The sequence below is a fragment of the Salvelinus fontinalis genome, chromosome 25, assembly GCF_029448725.1.
Source record: "Salvelinus fontinalis isolate EN_2023a chromosome 25, ASM2944872v1, whole genome shotgun sequence".
Lineage (NCBI taxonomy): Eukaryota > Metazoa > Chordata > Actinopteri > Salmoniformes > Salmonidae > Salvelinus > Salvelinus fontinalis.
Window position 1 is genome coordinate 30,977,125 of NC_074689.1, and position 24,446 is coordinate 31,001,570.

The 24,446-nt window shown below is 43.9% G+C and overlaps 2 protein-coding genes across 4 annotated transcripts in view; both read left to right on the forward strand.

Annotated features, from left to right (window-relative positions):
• LOC129823102 (LIM zinc-binding domain-containing Nebulette-like) overlaps positions 1-24,446 on the forward strand; it is a 99,809-nt gene that overhangs the window by 38,686 nt on the left and 36,677 nt on the right. For all 3 annotated transcript variants that reach the window (XM_055881857.1, XM_055881859.1, XM_055881858.1), the window contains exon 4: positions 1,824-1,931. In XM_055881857.1, coding sequence (XP_055737832.1) covers positions 1,824-1,931 — 108 coding nt within the window. The remainder of the gene's footprint in view (positions 1-1,823; positions 1,932-24,446) is intronic.
• The window catches only part of LOC129823103 (nebulette-like), a 46,814-nt gene continuing 24,305 nt past the window's right edge, over positions 1,938-24,446 (forward strand). The window contains exons 1-6 of the mRNA XM_055881860.1: positions 1,938-4,506; positions 11,077-16,031; positions 17,438-17,548; positions 18,002-18,121; positions 18,329-18,433; positions 23,973-24,083. The gene's annotated coding sequence lies outside the window, so the exon portion shown is untranslated. The remainder of the gene's footprint in view (positions 4,507-11,076; positions 16,032-17,437; positions 17,549-18,001; positions 18,122-18,328; positions 18,434-23,972; positions 24,084-24,446) is intronic.

A 24,446-nucleotide genomic window follows, 5' to 3' on the forward strand; every position in this document is an offset into this window, starting at 1 on the left:
CACCTCTCCAAAACCTGTATGTGTATGTGAGAGGTTGGGTTAAAAACAGAAGTCAAATTTCGGTAGGACCTTGGGTGCAATTGACCAATAAAGTGATATTAATCTTATGAGAGGACCTGAGAATGTATTTCATTCATATGATGTGTAACATAAACTGTATTTATGTGAGCTTCTAGCTCCTGGTAGTTGGTATGCAGTCTTTTGCTCCAGCCCTGCTATGCGTGAAATCTCAGAGGAACGAACTGCCCCTTCGTCCCAGCTGTTCCCTTGTGCTGTCAGTATGACATGACATGAACGCCGGGCGTATTTATCAGCCCGTGTTTTTCAAGCTCTAATTTGATAGGCTAATGATATGAGTAATAACTCACTGGTTGAGCCTTACATAATGGTAGCAAAGCCCCAGGATAGTAGACTATTAATACTGAAGGACAGAATATCGCCAGTGATAGGCTACTTTGGGGTGAAATCCGTGAGAAAGTTACAGATGCACAAATATCGTGCCCCCAAAACATGCTAACCTTTCACCATTACCAATAACAGCGGAGGTTAGCAGTTTTGGGGGGTATGATATTTATTGCTCTATAACTTTCTCACTCATGATTTATTCATGATTAAACGTAACCATGGTAGCATCCACATTAATGTAGAAGTGTTCAGAAACATATTCTATTGTTATTTACAATAAAATTACTCCAAAATGACATAATACGTTATTTACCATTAATTTATATTGTGCACAACCTAACCCGAAACACAACCAAAACAAACTACTAATGCAGCCAACAAGTTTGTAGAGTAGTCATTGTGTGCTAGGAATATGGGACCAAATACTAAACTTTTGACTAAATGTAATACACTATAAGTGAATTTGTCCAAATATTCATGACACCTTCAAATGGAAGGACTAGATAGATAAAATGCTTTCATTTCTAAATGGTAAAACACATATGTATGAAAATACCCTCAAATAAAAGGTGACATTATGTACTGTCACTTCATAGAAATCATTTGATCTCAAATCCAAAATGCTGCAGTATAGAGCCAAATTAAAAAATTTGTTTCACTGTCAAAATATATACGTAGGGGAGTGTATGTCAAATGTTTTTTATGTGTCCTGCACCGCAACCAAATTGCCCTTCGGGGACTGAATTGAATTGAGGCTATATAATTATATTAAGTTTCTTTACAATCCTATATAGCAGTCTGGTGATGTACAGTATAAATGATTTCTAGTGTGCCCTTGACAAAGTATAATTATTCTGCACATTAAGATAACGATCAGGTGTGAACATTAATACTTTGTCAGAGCTTATGTGAGACTTCAAAGTGTTGGAGAATTAAAGCTCTTGAAACCCCAATAGGCTAGTCAATGATGAAGATTGGTCTAATTTGTGTTTAATATGTTCCCTGCAGAAAACTATTCTATAGCATGTGGGTTTCTACAACATGAAAGGCTTTGAATCAATAATAATCTTGTTGGAATTGTTGTCTTGCTCTTCAGTGATAAAAGAGACTGCAAACAACTGACACTTTCAATTCACCACCTTTATCTTCTGGGGTTTTTTCAGATAATAAATGGAACCAAGAACAAACTTGAATTGACCAGTTTATTTCCAAACAAAACATGGATTATTTTTTTTTACTAAGCTCTTTTTACCATGGTATCTTCACTTCAGAACAGTAGGCTCTCCACTTTCCCATCGCAACACTTGCCAGACTATTTTGCTGAAGTTTAGAATCACTGTCGAAAGGCAGCATTTTCAGATGGCAAAGTTTTACAAATAAGTACTGTTTTCAAGCCTCATCGCTGTCTCTTGTTTCAGGTGAAATACAAAAAGGACTTTGAGGATAGCAAAGGCAGGGGCTTCAGCATTGTATCGGACACGCCAGAGCTGCAGAGACTGAGGAAGACACAGGAGCAGATCAGTAATGTATGCTTCGTGAGGTCACGTTTTCTATACCCCTTGGTCACCATGGTTACCCCTCCTTCCTCTTCCTATCCTTGTGTTACCTCATCAAACCCCTGACCTTATCCGGGTGTGGGTGTCCTGTTTGTATTGTTGTGGGGAGTCTGTTACAATGTTACATAATGTGGAGGAGTGGAGGAGAGGTGTGTGTGTGTGTGTGTGTGTGTGTGTGTGTGTGTGTGTGTGTGTGTGTGTGTGTGTGTGTGTGTGTGTGTGTGTGTGTGTGTGTGTGTGTGTGTGTGTGTGTGTGTGTGTGTGTGTGTGTGTGTGTGAGGGGAACGAAAGCCTGCTGGAAAGTGGAGCCTGAAAGCTGGACCAGTGTGTGAATCAGAGGGTGTATTTTGGTCACTGAGAGAAATCACAGGTTTGCACAACATAAACATTCAATATACACTGAGTGTACAAAACATTAGGAACACCATACAAATATTGAGGTGAACTCCCTTTTGCCCTCAGAACAACCTCAATTTGGGCCTCCCGAGTGGCGAACCGGTCTAAGGCACTGCATCACAGTGCCTTAGATGTGTCACCAGGTTCAATCCCAGGCGGTGTCACAGCCGGTCGTGACCGGGAGAACCATCAGGCGATGCACAATTGGCCCAGCGTCGTCCAGGTTAGGGGAGGGTTTGGCCGGCCGGGATTTCCTTGTCCATCCGCGCTCTAGAGACTCCTTGTGGCGGGCCGAGTACCAGCAAGCTGACTTCGGTTGCCTACTGGATTGTGTTTCCTCCGACGCATTGGTGCGGCTGGCTTCCGGGTTAAGCGAACAGTGTGTCAAGAAGCAGTGATGATTGGCAGGGTCGTGTTTTGGAGGACGCATGGCTCTCGACCTTCGGCTCTCTCGAGTCCGTAGGGGAGTTGCAGCGATGAGACAAGACTGTAACTACCAATTGGATATCACCACATTAGGGGGTAAAAGTACAAAAAAGAGTTATATAAATAAAAAACAACAGCCTCAATTCGTCGGGGCATGGACTCTACAAGGTGTCGAAAGCGTTCCACAGGGATGCTGGCCCATGTTGACCCCAATGCTTCTCACAGTTGTGTCAAGTTGTCCTTTGGGTGGTGGACCATTCTTTATACAAATGGGAAACTGTTGAGCTTGAAAAACCCAGCATGGTTACAGTTCTTGACACACTCAAACCGGTGCGCCTGGCACCTACTACCATAACTACCATAACCTGTCTCCTCCCCTTCATTTATACTGATTGAAGTGGATTTAAAAGGTGACATCAATAAGGATCATAGCTTTCACCTGGAGTCACCTGCCCAGTCTATGTCTTGGAAAGAGCAGGTGTGCTTAATGTTTTGAACACTCAGTGTTTGCTCCTCTTTCTCCTATCGACTCCTATCGACTCCTACTTTCTCTTAACGACTCTTAACGACTCCTATCGACTCCTACATTCTCTTAACGACTCCTATCGACTCTTACATTCTCTTAACGACTCATATAGACTCCTATCTTCTCTTAACGACTCTTATCGTCTACTATCGACTTCTACATTCTCTTAACGACTCCTATCGACTACTATCGACTCCTACATTCTCTTAACGACTCCTATTGACTCTTATATTCTCTTAACGACTCATATAGACTCCTATCTTCTCTTAACGACTCTTATCGTCTACTATCGACTCCTACATTCTCTTAACGACTCCTATCGACTCCTACATTCTCTTAACGACTCATATAGACTCCTATCTTCTCTTAACGACTCTTATCGACTCCTAATCTCTCTTCTGTATTGCAGACTCCATTGAAATAATACACTAACAGAATGTCTGTTTACCTTTTTCATAATGACACACACACACACACACACACACACACACACTACAGTATGCACACACACTACAGTACTGGTAAGTGCACGAGGGGCCTTCATATGGCCTGGATCAGTTTATGTAGATGACACAAAACATGTAAGCGGTGCGAGTGAACATCCTTGTCCGATCCCTCCAATCAAGAGTGTGCTGAGACCAAATGTGTTGCTAAACGAATTCAACACTTCTATCAGGTGAGAAATCTCAAGTGCCTCAGTTACCTCAGGTGCATCTCAATAGTATAATGTGGCTTCCTCTCTTCGTCTCGTCTCCATCAGCTACATAAGATAGAGTGGGTGAATGCACATGGTGAATTCCTACCAGGGAGTTACTTTCTGCTGTCATGTGTTTTCACATCAGTGCAAAGGAAAGGAGAGGACACTGCTTTAAACTGATGATATGCACCGCTGGTCTTGGGTCGCTAGCGTACCTGTAGACGTCCAGTCATTGCACTAACGCTAGTTAGCATTGGCTCGCGGAACTACCTCTGACTTCCTTCATACTGCAAGCAGACATAAAAGCGCAGAGACACAAAATTAATTGCCAGAATCTTGTAGTATCCCTTTAAATACAACACACTCTTAACCTTCCACATACTGTATGTGCTCTCACTTATCCTGTGTGATTTGATTTAAGTCTACACAGGTCCTTCTGGGGGAAAAGAGGGTTACGGACGCCGTCGTCCCAGAGGCACATTGACCCACTGCTGAACCAGGTAAGCGAGCCCCACTCATTGCCCAGGGCCACCGTATTATTTACATTGACCCCCCCATTAGATTTCTACACTGCTGCTACTCACTGTTTATTATATATGCATAGTCACTTCACCCCTACCTACATGTACAAATTACCTTGACTGACTTGTACCCCCGCACATTGACTCGGTATTTCCTCGTTATTGTTATTTTATTGTGTTACTTTCTTAACTCTTCTTGAACTGCACTGTTGGTTAAGGGCTTGTAAATAAGCATTTCACAGTAAGGTGAAAGGTGAAATGTTGTATTCGGCGCATGTGACAAATAAAGTCTGATTTGATTTGAACTCGCCTGACTGCGTGATCGCGTTATTCCACTGTGTAAACCCACCCGGAGGGTATTACCATAGCTACATCTACCTCCTTCATTAGCTAACACATCAGAGAACGAGGAGGGCAATCTGAAACCTACGCGTGGTTCTGTTATTAGCCAGCCCTCTCACAAGGCTCACCTGACAGGGAGGTAATGAACTAAAGGAAACTAGGATAGAGAGGAGGGAGGAAGATAGGAGGGAGTGGGGAGATGTTTTTATCAGGCCCCTTTAGGTCAGTGAAGTGCTGGTTCATATAAGGACCATATCATAGACTCTGGTATGACGTCTGTGTTGCCTTCGGCTGCTTAGAGGAGAAATCAGTGAAGGGTGAGTCTTAAGGCCCTGCAGCACTACAGGCATCGGGCGTCCAGCATTGAAATCAATGAAAGCTGCTGTTTTGCTCTCATTGCGTCGACAGCGTCCAAGCTCAAGAATCGCAGAGGTTCATTTTATCTTGTGAATTGAAATAATGAGAAATACAGTTGATTTTGGTTGGTTTCTGTGTAGCGGGAGCGTCACATTGAATGATGGCACATCAATGGTGTCTTTTGTAGTGTAGCTGAAATGTTAGTCTGGTTTTGTGTGCCATTTTATTTTATTTTACTTTTCAAGGCAGTTTGGTTTGATTTTAATTAACTTTTTTTAAATTTCATATTACCTCTGGAGGCTTGAGAAAATTCTGTCAGTTGTTGTCAAGTTCGTCGTAGTGAGGAGATCAAGGCGCAGAGTGATTTGAAGACATTCTTCTTTAATAAATGAAGAACACTAAACACAATTAACGTGAAGCTAATTACAACGAGTGCTGACATGCAACTACACATAGACAACCACCCACAAAACCAAACTGGAAAATGGCAACCTAAATAGGATCCCCAATCAGAGACAACGATAAACAGCTGCCTCTGATTGGGAACCAATTCAGGCCACCATAAACCTACATTACCTAGACATACAAAAATCCCCATATATAAACTAGACAAGACAAAAACACACATACCCACCCTCGCCACACCCTGACCTGACCAAAATAATACAGAAAATATAGAAAACTAAGGTCAGGGCGTGACAGTTGTTCACTGATGAGGTATCCTGAAAAGTGGTTTCAAATATGAGTATGTTAATGCTGCTGAACTTAAAAGCAGGCAATTTCATAATCTAATCCAAATACAAGCCTAATAAATCTTTTTCATTCAACATCCATTGAATACCTTTATGTGTCATCTAGCACTTGGCAGGTTTTCAGAGCCTGAAGAAGTAAATCTTTGTTTCTGCTAATGCTAGTTAGTGGATAATGCTACATTAGCTTCAGGTTTAGTTGCTAATGCTAGTTAGCGGTTAATGCTACATTAGCTTCAGGTTTAGTTGCTAATGCTAGTTTATTTACCTACCCTTCACACAAGGACAACAACTACATGGTTGACTTGTATATGAATGCTGTGGTGGTACTGAGACAGGGTTGAATGGCTTCTGTTTCTTCATCATGGCTAATATGAAGCTAAGAATACAGAGCGGTGGCCACCCAAAATACACATCCACCCCCCAGAATCGGTCCAGAATCCTCTGGTGTGATTTGAACCACGTCTTGGTTGTTACAGTCTGTATTTAGAAGCACCACGTCTACCAGTCTTACCCTGTTATCAAATCCCAAACATCATGGAAAAACATGAATGTGGCTATTTATAACCCCCCCCCCCCCCACACCCACACATGCAACAACAACTTCATCATACATACAGTAGCTGTTTCAAGTTATCCCTAATTTGAACATAACTGGATAGAAAGTTAGCAACTAAATCCTTCTCATGTTGCATTGAGTTTATGGGACTCCTTTTCCTTCAATGTAACCAGGATACAAAAACAGCTTTGGGATTGGTTGTTTATTGTGCCGCTGTCCATAGGATGGGTGCTAGTCTTACTAGTTGTCCCATCCATGTTTCCCCCCTCAGTGATCTCTATGGTTACTCTAAATGCATTCCTTTGCCATAACTCTCCTCTTACCCCCAGCAACTAGTTTGCAGTGTGGCATTTAGGACAGGTTCCCCTTCTAAAATATAATTTCAATCTCAATAGGATCACCTGTGTGAATACAGGATGAATAAATTATGAATAAATACATTTGCGCTGTTGTCCAAGTCCTATCAAGAAACAAACACAAGGTTAACTTTGGTTGCTGTAAATCCTTGCTTCTCAAAATAAACATCATAGCTGTTAACCAATTAGGGCACAAATGTAAGTGTAACAGGGGTGATACGGAGTCCCAGCAAAATAAATCGTGGGGGTACCCCGTAGGCCTACCTGGGAAACATGAGCCTATCACAATCATTATACATTTAAAAAACATAATGGTGTTGTTCATGCCACATTAAAAGGTAATGCATTTTTACATTTAATTGACATGCTTTTACAATAAGACTAGGCTCTAAAAAAAATCCAAGCCCCGGGCCTATGATTTCTTAATCCAGCTCTTCTCATACGCCATCCCGAATGTACTGCTAACGGACCAACGCAGTGAATTTACCATCAGTACTTAGTAAGTAGTACTGACGTGATGGATCGAAAGCACAGACTTTTATGGTTCTGATGTTAAATGGGACTAAATGCAATGTGCAGCACTGACCACATGATCATCCCTAAGGGATTTTGTTTTGTTTTTCTCAAAATGATGTTGACAGAGCTTCAAATGAGACATAATGATGGGTCGAAGCTTTTACATTTGATCTCTCGATTTTGGCTGTTTGTTGCCCCTATGAAACGGTTGAGTGAACGTTGCGACCAGATGGCTTCCCTGTTTACCCAACATCTGATGCCCTCCTAAAAAGCTAATACAAATCCTTTTGGCTCATTCCACCCTATTCATGCTCCTGTATTGACAGGCACAATTCCTAAGGCCCAAACCTCCCTCCACAATGTACAATCTAGACCTGCGGGTTCAAATAGTATTTGTTTTCTTCCAAATACTTTGAGCCTGTCTGGAGTGCCAGATGGCTGGGGTTTGTAGTGCACATTTGGGACTATTCCATTGGTTCCATTGTGCCTGGCAAGCTCAATCAGGTGCAGCTAAAGTATTGGTAAGAAAACAAATACTGATTGAACCCAGTTCTCGTGCAATCTCATTGTCTTCATAAATCCCCATGTAAAGAGCAGTGCATACTGTGAGCCACATTACTGAAACATCATTAACTCCACCATATAATCTGCCAAAGCGACCTGCAGTGCTATGTGGGAGAGAAGCCAAATAAACGATTGTCACTGTGGGGCTCACCTATCTCTGGAATGTTGTGTGTCGCAGAAGAACCCAAACAGCAAAGGAGAACCAAAACTCAGATCTATAAGGTTCCTTCTCTGCTAAGATGTTCTTTGCTCCATAGGACTACAGCCAATTAACTACAGTGATTGATGCTTGTATTGCCACTCAATTGGCTTCTCTGGGCCGTATGAATAACGGTCAATGACAGAGGGAGGTTTAGCCCACTCAACTGTAAATGAATGATGATGAACTAGCAATATCATCCCAGTTTACCTTTGTTGGAAGTTGTGGCAGACTTGTAAAAGTCTGTGATTGGCCAGCAATGACACTTGGCTGTCAGTGATGATGCTTTTCCACAGTAACGGCTTTGTCTGTGTTGAGTTGCCCAAAGCTTTTCCTGCTGTTTAGTACAATCTAGACTGTGCTGATTGCAGAGTAGCAGTTGTGGTTAGGTGGGTGGTCATGAGGTACTAATGATGATGACGGATTTCAGACAGAAAAACTTAACCCTTCACAGTATCCTATAAAATTGACAATGAAAGCATGTGGTTGTATTAGATGTGTTAGATGTGGTATTTTTCTTAAAACTGCATTGTTGGTTAAGGGCTCGTAAGTAAGCATTTCACTGTTAGGTCTACACCTGTTGTATTCGGCGCATGTGACAAATAACATTTGATTTGAATTGATCCCACTAATAGCCATTGCATGCTCTACAAACAGCGTTGCTTTGTTTTGAGCCTTTTTGTGTCTTCTAAATCAGCTGCCATAGCTCTGCTCAGTGCCTTTGAGATAACAGCCGAGGCACATGGCCGCACGCAGCAAGAATAGAGCCTCTTCTGACTGCCCATTGACTTTCACTTTGCCAATAGGGAGTGTAGACATTGTGCTAGAGCTATTGACTGGCTAAATGCTATGCCCACGGCATCTAGTTTTGAAACACTGGCATTTTTTCAGATTAGAAGGTCCATGTGTTGTATTCGTTTGCCATCTATTTGACTTTTCGGTGTAATTTAAATGGATGAAAGCAAGGGCACTGAGAACAATGCAGAACAACTTGATTTGTTTGTCTTTTTGAGAAATGTCATTGCTGACGACTCTACACCTACAAGTGGATTTCCTCATATTTCATCTTGGCAGGATACATAATAACGACAAGTGCTGCTCGTTGCAACATGAGTCACTGGGCCGAATTGTATTTCATCAATAGACTCACTGTGATGTCAGGATTCTAAATAAGTCTGTCATCCAGTTAAATCTAGCTTTCTTTGTGCCATACAAACCCAATGCAACCCTTTTCCACTAGATATAACAAGAGGAGGAAAACTCCCACAGGATTGGTGCCCAAAGCCCTATATTTAAAGGTAAATGATGGTGATAGTCAAGTCTAAATGAGGGATATTGAATTTTAATATCCATTATTCGTGTCCTGCTGCATCCAAACAGCTTATTTGGACACTGAGTGGGAGGATGGGAGTCTGGTCATGTTCTTTTCATGCCAACTCCTCCAAATATACTTAATTGGTTTCAACAGCTCACTCCCCTCCCCTGGTCTCTTCATGCTGTCATTGTTACCCAGCTAAGGCTACTGAAGGTTAATGAGGGTGTTGCCCTTTTGGACTAGCACTTGTTATCTCAAATAAAAATAAAAATAAACTAGTGTGACAATAGACATTTTAGAGGGGTTGTCTGGATTGAGATATTCCTTCTAGTGTTCAACACCTTTCCTGAACTTCCTACCTTTAAGACTGGCCCTCTGATACACATGTACAGTATCACCAACAATAATGCCCCAAGTGGGGTCTAAATCGGAAAAGCAGGGATGATAAAGGAGTACCCAACATCGAGTCGAGAGGGAGAGTTGAGCAGGGGTGATAAGGAGTACCCAACATCGAGTCGAGAGGGAGAGTTGAGCAGGGGTGATAAGGAGTACCCAACATCGAGTCGAGAGGGAGAGTTGAGCCAGAAAAGAAAAGCGTTCTGACACTTTTTTTTTCTTATTATTTAAAAAATATATATTTCACCTTTATTTAATCAGGTAGGCCAGTTGAGAACAAGTTCTCATTTACAACTGCGACATGGCCAAGATAAAGCAAAGCAGTGCGACAAAAACAACAACACAGAGTTACACATAGGATAAACAAACGTACAGTCAATAGAAATTGAAAAAAATATATGTACAGTGTGTGTAAATGTAGTACGATTAGGGAGGGAAGGCAATAAATAGGCCATAGTGGCGAAATAATTACAATTTAGCAGTAACACTGGAGTGATAGATGTGCAGATAATTATGTGCAAGTAGAGATACTGGGGTGCAAAAGAGCAAAAAAAATATAATAATAATAACAATATGGGGATGAGGTAGTTGGGTGGGCTATTTACAGATGGGCTGTGTACAGGTGCAGTGATCGGTAAGCTGCTCTGACAGCTGATGCTTAAAGTTAGTGAGGGAGATATAGGTCTCCAGCTTTTTTGCAATTCGTTCCAGTCATTGGCAGCAGAGAAGGAAGGAAAGGCGGCCAAAGTAGGTGTTGGCTTTGGGGATGACCAGTGAAATATACCTGCTGGAGCGCGTGCTACGGGTGGGTGTTGCTATGGTGACCAGTGAGCTGAGATAAGGCAGGGCTTTACCTAGCAAAGACTTATAGATGACCTGGAGCCAGTGGGTTTGCCGATGAATATGTAGCGAGGGCCAGCCAACGAGAGCATACAGGTCGCAGTGGTGGGTGGTATATGGGGCTTTGGTGACAAAACGGATGGCACTGTGATAGACTACATCCAATTTGCTGAGTAGAGTGTTGGAGGATATTTTGTAAATGACATCACCGAAGTCAAGGATCGGTAGGATAGTCAGTTTTACGTGGGTATGTTTGGCAGCATGAGTGAAGGAGGCTTTCAAGGAGGCACTTAAGCTGGTCACGTCCATCACCTGCCTCAAAACCACCGCTTTTGTGTGTTTTACTTTGTTTTCAGTCACCTGGATGGAAGGTACGTTGGAGGAAACGGTCACCTTGATGGAAGGAATGTGAGAGGAACGATCACCTTGATGGAAGGAATGTGAGAGGATCGATCACCTTGATGGAAGGAATGTGAGAGGATCGATCACCGTGATGGAAGGAATGTGAGAGGATCGATCACCTTGATGGACGGAATGTGAGAGGAACGATCACCTTGATGGAAGGAATGTGAGAGGAACGATCACCTTGATGGAAGGAATGTGAGAGGATCGATCACCGTGATGGAAGGAATGTGAGAGGAACGATCACCTTGATGGAAGGAATGTGAGAGGATCGATCACCGTGATGGAAGGAATATGAGAGGATCGATCACTGTGATGGAAGGAATGTGAGAGGATCGATCACCGTGATGGAAGGAATGTGAGAGGATCGATCACTGTGATGGAAGGAATGTGAGAGGATCGATCACTGTGATGGAAGGAATGTGAGAGGATCGATCACCGTGATGGAAGGAATGTGAGAGGATCGATCACCTTGATGGAAGGAATGTGAGAGGATCGATCACCGTGATGGAAGGAATGTGAGAGGATCGATCACCGTGATGGAAGGAATGTGAGAGGAACGATCACCTTGATGGAAGGAATGTGAGAGGATCGATCACCTTGATGGAAGGTACGTCGGAGGAAACGACCATCTTGATGGAAGGAATGTGAGAGGAACGATCACCTTGATGGAAGGAATGTGAGAGGATCGATCACCTTGATGGACGGAATGTGAGAGGAACGATCACCTTGATGGAAGGAATGTGAGAGGAACGATCACCTTGATGGAAGGAATGTGAGAGGATCGATCACTTTGATGGAAGGAATGTGAGAGGATCGATCACTTTGATGGAAGGAATGTGAGAGGAACGATCACCTTGATGGAAGGAATGTGAGAGGATCGATCACTTTGATGGAAGGAATGTGAGAGGAACGATCACCTTGATGGAAGGAACGTCTGAGGATCGATCACCTGGATGGAAGGAACGTCTGAGTAAACGGTCACCTGGATGGAAGGAACGTCTGAGGATCGATCACCTGGATGGAAGGAACGTCTGAGGATCGATCACCTGGATGGAAGGAACGTCTGAGTAAACGGTCACCTGGATGGAAGGAACGTCTGAGGAAACGGTCACCTGGATGGAAGGAACGTCTGAGGAAACGGTCACCTGGATGGAAGGAACGTCTGAGGAAACGGTCACCTGGATGGAAGGAACGTCTGAGGAAACGGTCACCTGGATGGAAGGAACGTCTGAGGAAACGGTCACCTGGATGGAAGGAACGTCTGAGGAAACGGTCACCTGGATGGAAGGAACGTCTGAGGAAACGGTCACCTGGATGGAAGGAACGTCTGAGGAAACATTCACCTGGATGGAAGGAAACGTTGGAGGAAACATTGTCGGGAGATGCAGCGGTGAGTGAATGTGGCGCAGGTGGTGAAGCTGAGGTGAGAACGCCGGCTGGCATTGCCTTGGCCTGTGTGTCTTTCTGATGAAGCTGCGGGGGGAATTGTACCTTCTGTAGCTAAGTGCTTTGTTTTCCTGTCAGGCCTCGGTTGCTAAGCACGTCTTGCGCAGACCCAGTGTGTACGTCTCCAGGAGGTGCAGTGTTCTGACAAGCGACATAAGTAGGATTCCTCCTCTGTGTTCTGATGTATCCTGTTGTTGTTGTGGGAGTCCTCCTCTGTGTTCTGATGTATCCTGTTGTTGTTGTAGGAGTCCTCCTCTGTGTTCTCTGATGTATCCTGTTGTTGTTGTGGGAGTCCTCCTCTGTGTTCTCTGATGTATCCTGTTGTTGTTGTGGGAGTCCTCCTCTGTGTTCTCTGATGTATCCTGTTGTTGTTGTAGGAGTCCTCCTCTGTGTTCTCTGATGTATCCTGTTGTTGTTGTGGGAGTCCTCCTCTGTGTTCTCTGATGTATCCTGTTGTTGTTGTGGGAGTCCTCCTCTGTGTTCTCTGATGTATCCTGTTGTTGTTGTTGTGGGAGTCCTCCTCTGTGTTCTCTGATGTATCCTGTTGTTGTTGTTGTGGGAGTCCTCCTCTGTGTTTTCTGATGTATCCTGTTGTTGTTGTAGGAGTCCTCCTCTGTGTTCTCTGATGTATCCTGTTGTTGTTGTAGGAGTCCTCCTCTGTGTTCTCTGATGTATCCTGTTGTTGTTGTGGGAGTCCTCCTCTGTGTTCTCTGATGTATCCTGTTGTTGTTGTGGGAGTCCTCCTCTGTGTTCTGATGTATCCTGTTGTTGTTGTGGGAGTCCTCCTCTGTGTTCTCTGATGTATCCTGTTGTTGTTGTTGTGGGAGTCCTCCTCTGTGTTCTCTGATGTATCCTGTTGTTGTTGTGGGAGTCCTCCTCTGTGTTCTCTGATGTATCCTGTTGTTGTTGTGGGAGTCCTCCTCTGTGTTCTGATGTATCCTGTTGTTGTTGTGGGAGTCCTCCTCTGTGTTCTCTGATGTATCCTGTTGTTGTTGTTGTGGGAGTCCTCCTCTGTGTTCTCTGATGTATCCTGTTGTTGTTGTGGGAGTCCTCCTCTGTGTTCTCTGATGTATCCTGTTGTTGTTGTGGGAGTCCTCCTCTGTGTTCTCTGATGTATCCTGTTGTTGTTGTGGGAGTCCTCCTCTGTGTTCTGATGTATCCTGTTGTTGTTGTGGGAGTCCTCCTCTGTGTTCTCTGATGTATCCTGTTGTTGTTGTGGGAGGCTGTGGCAGGATTCACTGCAGTGTCCAGTAATGAGATGTAGCCACCTGTAAAGGGTTTGGAGGAAAGCCCTTGAGGGATTTAGTCATGCCTACACCTCAGCACCACAGATGAAGAGGCGTGTGGCCTAATCTGGGGATAATTCATCTGGACTGAAATGAGAGTGTGAGCCCTATTTTGTGCTCAACACCACTAGGAGAGAGAGTTTATATTGGAAGGTAAACTCAAAGAGAGGTGGGTTTGGAGGCTGAAGGGGTCCTAAAATGTACACTGTAGGCAATACAGCCCACTGGACACAGACGTAATTTCAACATCTAGTTTAGATTAGCATTTGGTTCAGTTGTCAACTAATGTGAACCAAAAATTATGGTAACGGCTACTTTGGTGCGCTCATACAGGAGTAGTAAAGGCCCAGTGCACTACTTTTGTGAAGAATAAAAAAAATGTAACATTCTGATTTATCAGGGGGTGCTCCAGTACCCTCAGCACCCCTACGTGGAAACGACGTTGATTCAACCAGTGTTTGCTCAGTGGTAGAGTACTGTCTCTTCTATAACTAGAGAGCAAATGGGAAAACAACGAGCATAGAAATGTGTAGATTAGATCATAATTCCGGCCCTCTACTCCAACTCAGAAGGTAATTTTAGAGTAACCATGGTGATACGATGCTTTAAATGATTTATGTTCTTTATGGCTGTCAAAGTGAAGGAGGGTGTGCTTCCCTCCCATTAAATGAGAAGAACGAGATGTAGAGAAGTATAACGTAGGCAGTTATTTTGGATTTCAGTTGCTTATCATTTAGAAGTCCCCACCCCCTCATTTTGCCTCTTACCTTATTGAGAAAAAAGTGAGGGGGGGGGTGGGCAGGATGGTTAGAAAGGTTTTCAAATGGCCATTTGAATATTTCCTCGTTGTCTCTCAACATAATAAACCAATTAGTTTGCAACATGAATCTGCATAATTACAAAGTATCCATCTGTGATGCAGAACAATTCCGACATGTCTCAACGTGCTCCCTAATTAAGACACACACAACTAGGTGGAGATAAAACTTTTAGCACCTGCTGGCCATAAAATGTAACACCAGAGTGGAGAGGCACTCTGGCTTTTTGAATACTTTTGGCAGGAAGAAAGACATTGTTGCAGGACATAAAGGATTAACACTATATTACTTCAGCGTAGCTTTCTTCTGCTGCATGTTCAAGAGGGGTCTCTTTTCCTCTCTTCAGCTTCTGAGTTCCCTAGTTGAATAAATGGAAAGGCCATCTCTATTCCCCCTGTTCTGGAGACTTTTACTGTGCCAACTAATGATGCTGACAAAATGCCACAGGTCAAATACTGTATATGCCCCCATTGTAATGCAATGCCAGTGGTTGGCATTAGTGTCCATATGGAAAAGCACTGATAAGCAGTATCAGCCCAAGGAACAATTGGCTAGCTGAGCTTTTGTCCCCTTTATGCTATAGCAACAATATACACTGTAACACAACCAGTACAGTCTGACAATGTGCCAAGCAGACCCATACGCTTAAATGACTGTATTCATTAATAATTAGCTCTTAGTGTGTGGTCACCTATAGAAATTGCCTTATTAGTAATTTGTCATTACCTAATTAGCTTGCGATAAGCTTATCTGGAACCATTATGAAGCCAGACATATCAGCTGACAAAGTCCAGGTGTTTAACTGTTTGCAGACTGTAGCTACACTATGTGCTTTGTTCTTCTGTCAGGCCTCGGCTGCTTAAGCCCGCCTTGCCCAAACCTGTCTTTGCCAGTTGGTTGCAGTGTTCTGGTAAGTGGCGTAAGTAAGATTTATCCTCTGTGTTCTCTGATGCATACATCCTGTTGTTATTGTGGGAGGTTGTGGCAGGTTTCACTGCAGTGTCCAGTAATGGCTTGTACCTGTAATGGCCAGTAATGGCTTCCACCTGTAAAGGGTAAGGAGAAAAGCAGCCTTTCTTCAGGCCTGATATAGATATCTCTTATGTTGAAAACAATATGTTTGTATCGACCAGCAGTTTACTGTTTGTCATGACACCATGTTATTAAAATAACGTTGTCCATCGAATTAGGTGGGTGGTGGTGGGCCCAAGAAAGACAAAATAACAAAACATAACACCTCTCTCCTGCTATCCTGTAGGTACAAGGAGGTTTATGAGAAATCGAAAGGCCCAGAACCTCTTCATACCCGATGTAGAGTTGCAGCATTCCAAGAGCATCCGCACGTTCATCTCTGAGGTGAGTTGGCATAATTCTACTGTCTCTCTCTCTCTCTCTCTCTCTCTCTCTCTGACTCTCTCACTCTCCCCTCTTCCTGGCACATTGTTACCTTGGCAAGCAACAAAGACACAATACATTTCTCAGCATAACAAAGGTACAGTCGTCCTTCTGAGCTGCAGTACAGGAATGAAACTGCTCAGGGATGTCACCATGAGGCCGATGGTGATTTTGAAACAGCTACAGAGTTCAATGGCTGTGATGGGAGAAAAACTGAGGATGGATCAACAACATTGTAGTTACTCCACATTACTAACCTAAATGACAGTGAAAAGAACAGTGGAATAAAAATATTCCAAAACATGCATCCTGTATGCAAAAAGGCACTAAAGTTACACTACAAGGAAACACGGCAAAGGAATAAACCTTTTGGCCTAAATGCAAAGCCTTATGGTTGGGTCAAATCCAACACAACACATCACTGAGTAACTGCCTCCTTATTTTCAAGCATGGTGGTGACTGCATCATGGAATGGGTATGCTTGTTATCGGCAAAGACTCTGGAGTTTTCAGGATAAAAAGAAACGGGATGGAGCTAAGCACAAGAAAAATCCTAGAGAAAACCTGGTTCAGTCTGCTTTACACCAGACACTGGTTGGGGAATTCACCTTTCAGCAGGACAATAACCTACAACACAAGGCCAAATCGACACTGGAGTTGCTTACCAAGAAGATAGTGAATGTTCCTAAGTGGCCAAGTCACGGTTTTGACTTAAATCTGCTTGAATATCCATGGAAACACTTGAAATTTGCTGTCTAGCCATGATCCGCAACACCTTGACAGAGCTTAAAGCATTCTGAAAAGAATAATGGCAAATATTGCATAATCCAGGTGTGCGAGGCTCTTAGAGACTTACCCAAGTAGACTCACAGTTGTAATTTCTAACATGTATTGATTCAGGGGGGTGAATACTTATCTAATCAATGTATATCAAGGTATAATTAATTCGTAAGAAATGTTAGAATGTTTTTGACATTATGACATTACAGATTATTTTGTGTAGATCGTTGACAAAAAATGACAGAATCGCAATTTTGTAACAAAATACTTATGATACCCACTGTAATTCAGAGGAAACACTTCCAGTTACTGACAAATACATTCATTACATCAGTATTAAACGTCAGTGTACCTGTCCATCTAATGGAATAAAGCCTGAGCTTTCTAAGATGAAGCAAATCTCTGCCTGTGTTATCTGACTGATCCAAAGCTTTTTTACCATGAATTAGTCCACTATTCAAAGTTTATTTGGGTGTGCCTTATTTTTGGATTCCTCTCTCTGTTGTTGAGCAGCACCCCTCCTATTCTCCTTTGTTTGCTGAAGCACGGAGGCCCACCTCAACTCACATCCATTTCTTTGCTTTACAGTTCAAGTACAAAGGTGAGAAAGTCTCCTCTGGTTCGGCTTACTCTCAACTCCCTGAGACGATGGAGACGGAGACAGAGAGAGCTCGAGCGCTCACAGAGACGCAGAGCAAGGTGAGCGATAATTTTCCTCAGGGACATGAATATTAATGCTAATGGGAACATTGCAAGTTTTATATGACTAGTTATAAAATATTTATGATTATATGACAGTATCCACCAAACACGCTAGACACGACTTCATGGTGTTATTTTTGATAGTATAATTAAGCAATAAGGCCCAAGGAGGTGTGGTATATGGTCAATATAGCACAGCTAAGGCCTGTTCTTATGCACGACGCGATGCGGAGTGCCTGGACACAGCCCTTAGCCGTGGTATTTTGGATATATATCACAACCCCCAAGTAGCCTTATTGCTATTATAAACGTTTTGTCATACACGTGGTACACGGTCTGATATGCCATGATCTTTCAGCCATTCAGAATTCAGGGCTTGAACCACCCAGTTTATAATATTAAGTGTCCAAATCCATAATGTATTCATTGTCTTTTCTTCTACCCTCCAAGTACAAAGAGAGTGGGAAGAAAAATATCTCCCAAATCATCTATCTGGTCTAGCTGATACCATGGATACCCAATCTGTCAGAAATGTGTCTGAACTGCAAAGTCAGGTGAAAAGAGCAGCAGGTATGCCATTCTCTTTTGGGGGATAGTTCACCCACAGTTCACATATATTTTCTTACTTTAATGACAATGTTAGCGAGACAAGCAGCTTACAGATTTTACACTGTTAAGATGTTTACACCTTTGATACGGACTGAAGTCAATCGTAGTTTATGTAACTTATCTGTGTTGGTTTGAATCTCTACATTCGTTTCAATAACTGTTTTTCAGACAAAGTACAAGAAGGCAGTGGAGAAGAAGGCAAGATCTCTCTACTCTGTGATGCGAGAGACTGGAGACCCAACATGCCAAGCGGTCTCCCAGCTCCAGATCCAGGTACAATACAGTAGCCCTACAGCGTTGACCACCACTCATCACACTTAAAGGACATCTCTGTTTCATCAGTAGCACCGCGAATGAAATAAGAGCTTAGGCGTGACCCCTAACTTCTACTTATTTTCTGTAGTCATGCATTGATGTCCTATTGACTTCCGGCGCCGACCAAGATGGCCGCCTCGCTTCGCGTTCCTTGGAAAATATGCAGTATTTTGTTTTTTTATGTGTTATTTCTTACATTGGTACCCCAGGTGATCTTAGGTTTCATTACATACAGTCGGGAGGAACTACTGAATATACGATTAACGTCAACTAACCATCGTTCCTACCAGGAATATGACTTTCCCGAAACGGATCCAGTGTTTTGCCTTCCACCCAATACAATGGATCTGATCCCAGCCGGCGACCCTACGCGACGCCGTAAAAGGGGCAAACGTAGCGGTCTCCTGGTCAGGCTTCGGAGACGGGCACATCGCGCTCCACTCCCTAGCATACTACTCGCCAATGTCCAGTCTCTTGACAATAAGGTTGATGAAATCCGAGCACGGGTAACATTCCAGAGAGACATCAGGGATTGCAACGTGCTCTGCTTCACGGAAACATGGCTAACTCAAGAGACGCTAACGGAGTCGGTGCAGCCAGCTGGTTTCTTCACGCATCGCGCCGACAGAAACAAACATCTTTCTGGTAAGAAGAGGGGCGGGGGGGTATGCCTCATGATTAACGAGACGTGGTGTGATCATCATAACAACACACAGGAACTCAAGTCATTCTGTTCACCTGATCTAGAACTCCTCACAATCAAATGTCGACCGCATTATCTACCAAGGGAATTCTCTTCGATCATAATCACAGCCGTATATATTCCCCCCCAAGCAGACACATCGATGGCCCTGAACGAACTCTATCTGACTCTTTGTAAACTGGAAACCACACACCCTGAGGCTGCATTCATCGTAGCTGGGGATTTTAACAAGGCTAATCTAAAAACAAAACTCCCTAAATTCTATCAGCATATCGATTGTGCTACCAGGGCTGGTAAAACCCTGGATCATTGTTATACTAACTTCCGCGACGCATATAAGGCCCTCCCCCGCCCTCCTTTGGGAAAAGCTGACCACGACTCCATTTTGTTGATTCCAGCCTACAAACAGAAACTAAAACAACAAGCTCCCTCGCTCAGGTCTGTTCAACGCTGGTCCGACCAATCTGATTCCACGCTTCAAGACTGCTTCGATCACGCGGATTGGAATATGTTCCGCATTGCGTCCAACAACAACATTGAAGAATATGCTGATTCGGTGAGCGAGTTCATTAGGAAGTGCATTGACGATGTCGTACCCACAGCAACGATTAAAACATTCCCAAACCAGAAACCGTGGATTGACGGCAGCATTCGCGTGAAACTGAAAGCGCGAACCACTGCTTTTAACCAGGGCAAGGTGACCGGAAACATGACCGAATACACACAGTGTAGCTATTCTCTCCGCAAGGCTATCAAACAGGCTAAGTCCCAGTACAGAGACAAAATAGAATCGCAATTCAACAGCTCAGACACAAGAGGTATGTGGCAGGGTCTACAGTCTATCACGGATTACAAAAAGAAAACCAGCCCCGTCGCGGACCAGGATGTCTTGCTCCCAGACAGGCTAAATAACTTTTTTGCCCGCTTTGAGGATAATACAGTGCCACTGACACGGCCCGCTACCAAAACCTGCGGGCTTTCCTTCACTGCAGCCGAGGTGAGTAAAACATTTAAACGTGTTAACCCTCGCAAGGCTGCAGGCCCAGACGGCATTCCCAGCCGCGTCCTCAGAGCATGCGCAGACCAGCTGGCTGGTGTGTTTACGGACATATTCAATCAATCCTTATCCCAGTCTGCTGTTCCCACATGCTTCAAGAGGGCCACCATTGTTCCTGTTCCCAAGAAAGCTAAGGTAACTGAGATAAACGACTACCGCCCCGTAGCACTCACTTCCGTCATCATGAAGTGCTTTGAGAGACTAGTCAAGGACCATATCACCTCCACCCTACCGGACACCCTAGACCCACTCCAATTTGCTTACCGACCCAATAGGTCCACAGACGACGCAATCGCAACCACACTGCACACTGCCCTAACCCATCTGGACAAGAGGAATACCTATGTGAGAATGCTGTACATCGACTACAGCTCAGCATTTAACACCATAGTACCCTCCAAACTCGTCATCAAGCTCGAGACCCTGGGTCTCGACCCCGCCCTGTGCAACTGGGTCCTGGACTTCCTGACGGGCCGCCCCCAGGTGGTGAGGGTAGGTAACAACATCTCCACCCCGCTGATCCTCAACACTGGGGCCCCACAAGGGTGCGTTCTGAGCCCTCTCCTGTACTCCCTGTTCACCCACGACTGCGTGGCCATGCACGCCTCCAACTCAATCATCAAGTTTATGGACGACACTACAGTGGTAGGCTTGATTACCAACAACGACGAGACGGCCTACAGGGAGGAGGTGAGGGCCCTCGGAGTGTGGTGTCAGGAAAATAACCTCACACTCAACGTCAACAAAACAACGGAGATGATTGTGGACTTCAGGAAACAGCAGAGGGGGCACCCCCCTATCCACATCGACGGGTCAGTAGTGGAGAAGGTGGAAAGTTTTAAGTTCCTCGGTGTACACATCACGGACAAACTGAATTGGTCCACCCACACAGACAGCGTTGTGAAGAAGGCGCAGCAGCGCCTCTTCAACCTCAGGAGGCTGAAGAAATTCGGCTTGTCACAAAAAGCACTCACAAACTTCTACAGATGCACAATCGAGAGCATCCTGTCGGGCTGTATCACCGCCTGGTACGGCAACTGCTCCGCCCACAACCGTAAGGCTCTCCAGAGGGTAGTGAGGTCTGCAGAACGCATCACCGGGGGCAAACTACCTGCCCTCCAGGACACCTACACCACCCGATGTCACAGGAAGGCCATAAAGATCATCAAGGACAACAACCACCCAAGCCACTGCCTGTTCACCCCGCTATCATCCAGAAGGCGAGGTCAGTACAGGTGCATCAAAGCAGGGACCGAGAGACTGAAAAACAGCTTCTATCTCAAGGCCATCAGACTGTTAAACAGCCACCACTAACATTTAGCGGCCGCTGCCAACATACTGACTCAACTCCAGCCACTTTAAAAATGGGAATTGATGGAAATTATGTAAAAATGTACCACTAGCCACTTTAAACAATGCCACCTAATATAATGTTTACATACCCTACATTACCCATCTCATATGTATATGTATATACTGTACTCTATATCATCTACTGCATCTTGCCATCTTTATGTAATACATGTACCACTAGCCACTTTAAACTATGCCACTTTATGTTTACATACCCTACAGTACTCATCTCATATGTATATACCATACTCTATACCATCTACTGCATCTTGCCTATGCCGTTCTGTACCATCACTCATTCATATATCTTTATGTACATATTCTTTATCCCTTTACACTTGCGTGTATAAGGTAGTAGTTGTGGAATTGTTAGGTTAGATTACTTGTTGTTATTACTGCATTGTCGGAACTAGAAGCACAAGCATTTCGCTACACTCGCATTAACATCTGCTAACCATGTGTATGTGACTAATAAAATTTGATTTGATTTGATGTCAACAGCTACTGTACAGCCGTGGCCAAAAGTTTTGAGAATGACACAAATATAAATTTCCGCAAAGTTTTCTGCTTCAGTGTCTTTAGATATTTTTGTCAGACGTTACTATGGAATACTGAAGTATAATTATAAGCATTTCATAAGCGTCAAAGGCTTTTATTGACATGAAGTTGATGCAAAGAGTCAATATTTGCAGTGTTGACCCTTCTTTTTCAAGACCTCTGCAATCCGCCCTGGCATGCTGTCAATTAACTTCTAGGCCACATCCTGACCGATGGCAGCCCATTCTTGCATAATCAATGCTTGGAGTTTGTCAGAATTTGTGGGTTTTTGTTTGTCCACCCGCCTCTTGAGAATTGACCACAAGTTCTCAATGAGATTAAGGTCTGGGGAGTTTCCTGGCCATGGACCCAAAATACCGATGTTTTGTTCCCCGAGCCACTTAATTATCACTTTTGCCTTATGTCAAGGTGTTCCATCATGCTGGTAAAGGCATTGTTCGTCACCAAACTGTTCCTGGATGGTTGGGAGAAGTTGCTCTCGGAGGATGTGTTGGTACCATTCTTTATTCGTGGCTGTGTTCTTAGTTAACATTGTGAGTGAGCCCACTCCCTTGGCTGAGAAGCAACCCCACACATGAATGGTCTCAGTATGCTTTACTGTTGGCATGACACAGGACTGATGGTAGTGCTCACCTTGTCTTCTCCGGACAAGCTTTTTTCCGGATGCCCCAAACAATCGGAAAGGGGATTCATCAGAGAAAATGACTTTACCCCAGTCCTCAGCAGTCCAATCCCTGTACCTTTTGCAGAATATCAGTCTGTCCCTGATGTTTTTCCTGGAGAGAAGTGGCTTCTTTGCTGCCCTTCTTGACACCAGGCCATCCTCCAAAAGTCTTCGCCTCACTGTGCATGCAGATGCACTCACACATGCATGCTGCCATTCCTGAGCAAGCTCTGTACTGGTGGTGCCCCGATCCCGCAGCTGAATCAACTTTAGGAGACGATCCTGGCGCTTGCTGGACTTTCTTGGGCACCCTGAAGCCTTCTTCACAACAATTGAACCGCTCTCCTTGAAGTTCTTGATGGTCCGATAATTGGTTGATTTAGGCGCAATCTTACTGGCAGCAATATCCTTGCCTGTGAAGCCCTTTTTGTGCAAAGCAATGATGACGGCACGTGTTTCCTTGCAGATAAGCATGGCTGACAGAGGAAGAACAATGATTCCAAGCACCACCCTCCTTTTGAAGCTTCCAGTCTGTTATTCGAACTCAATCAGCATGACAGTGATCTCCAGCCTTGTCCTTGTCAACACTCACACCTGTGTTAACGAGAGAATCACTGACATGATGTCAGCTGGTCCTTTTGCGGCAGGGCTGAAATGCAGTGGAAATGTTTTTTGCGGATTCAGTTCATTTGCATGGCAAAGAGGGACTTTTCAATTAATTGCAATTCATCTGATCACTCTTCATAACATTCTGGAGTAAATGCAAATTGCCATCATACAAACTGAGGCAGCAGACTTTGTGAAAATTAAGTCATTCTCAAAACTTTGGGCCACGACTGTAGGTTTCCATCCAATTGGTGACAGATTTTCATGCGAATATTCAAAAATCTGCATAAAACAATATGCACATTTTCCCACCAGAGATGTATTTCCAGCAAACTGATTTGTTGCGGCTAAAAGGCTGTGCGTGATGACGTAGTGCACATAAAAATTACTTTTGTGGTTAAATTCTATCGAATAAAAAATGCAAGTTAAATGGATTTCCATCGCATTTTCAACACTACTGGTTTTGTCTCTCTCTGTGTGTGTGTGTGTGTGTGTGTGTGTGTGTGTGTGTGTGTGTGTGTGTGTGTGTGTGTGTGTGTGTTTGTGTGGACGGCAGGCCAAGTACAAGGAGGCAGGGAAGCAGCAGTTCTCCACTTCTCTCTACTCAAAGCTTCCAGAGACTTTGGAGACTCAGCACGCCAAAGAGGCCTCCCAGCTACAGAGTGTGGTGAGTCTCACACACACACACACACAGTCAGGAATAACGGGAACTGTTTTCATATCATGTGTATTCGTAAGGTATTCAGACCCCTTTTTGTCACGCCCTGACCTTAGAGATCCTTTTTATGTTTCTATTTTAGTTGGTCAGTGAGTTGGGTTGGGCATTCTATGTTTTGTTCTATGTTGTCCGTTTCTATGTGTTTGGCCTGGTATGGTTCCCAATCAGAGGCAGCTGTCAACGTTGTCTCTGATTGAGAACCATACTTAGGTAGCCTGTTCCCACTTGTGTTGGTGGGTAGTTGTTTTCTGTTTTGTGTATTGCACCTTGCAGAACTGTTCGTTTGTCGTTTTGTTGTTTTTGTTCAAGTGT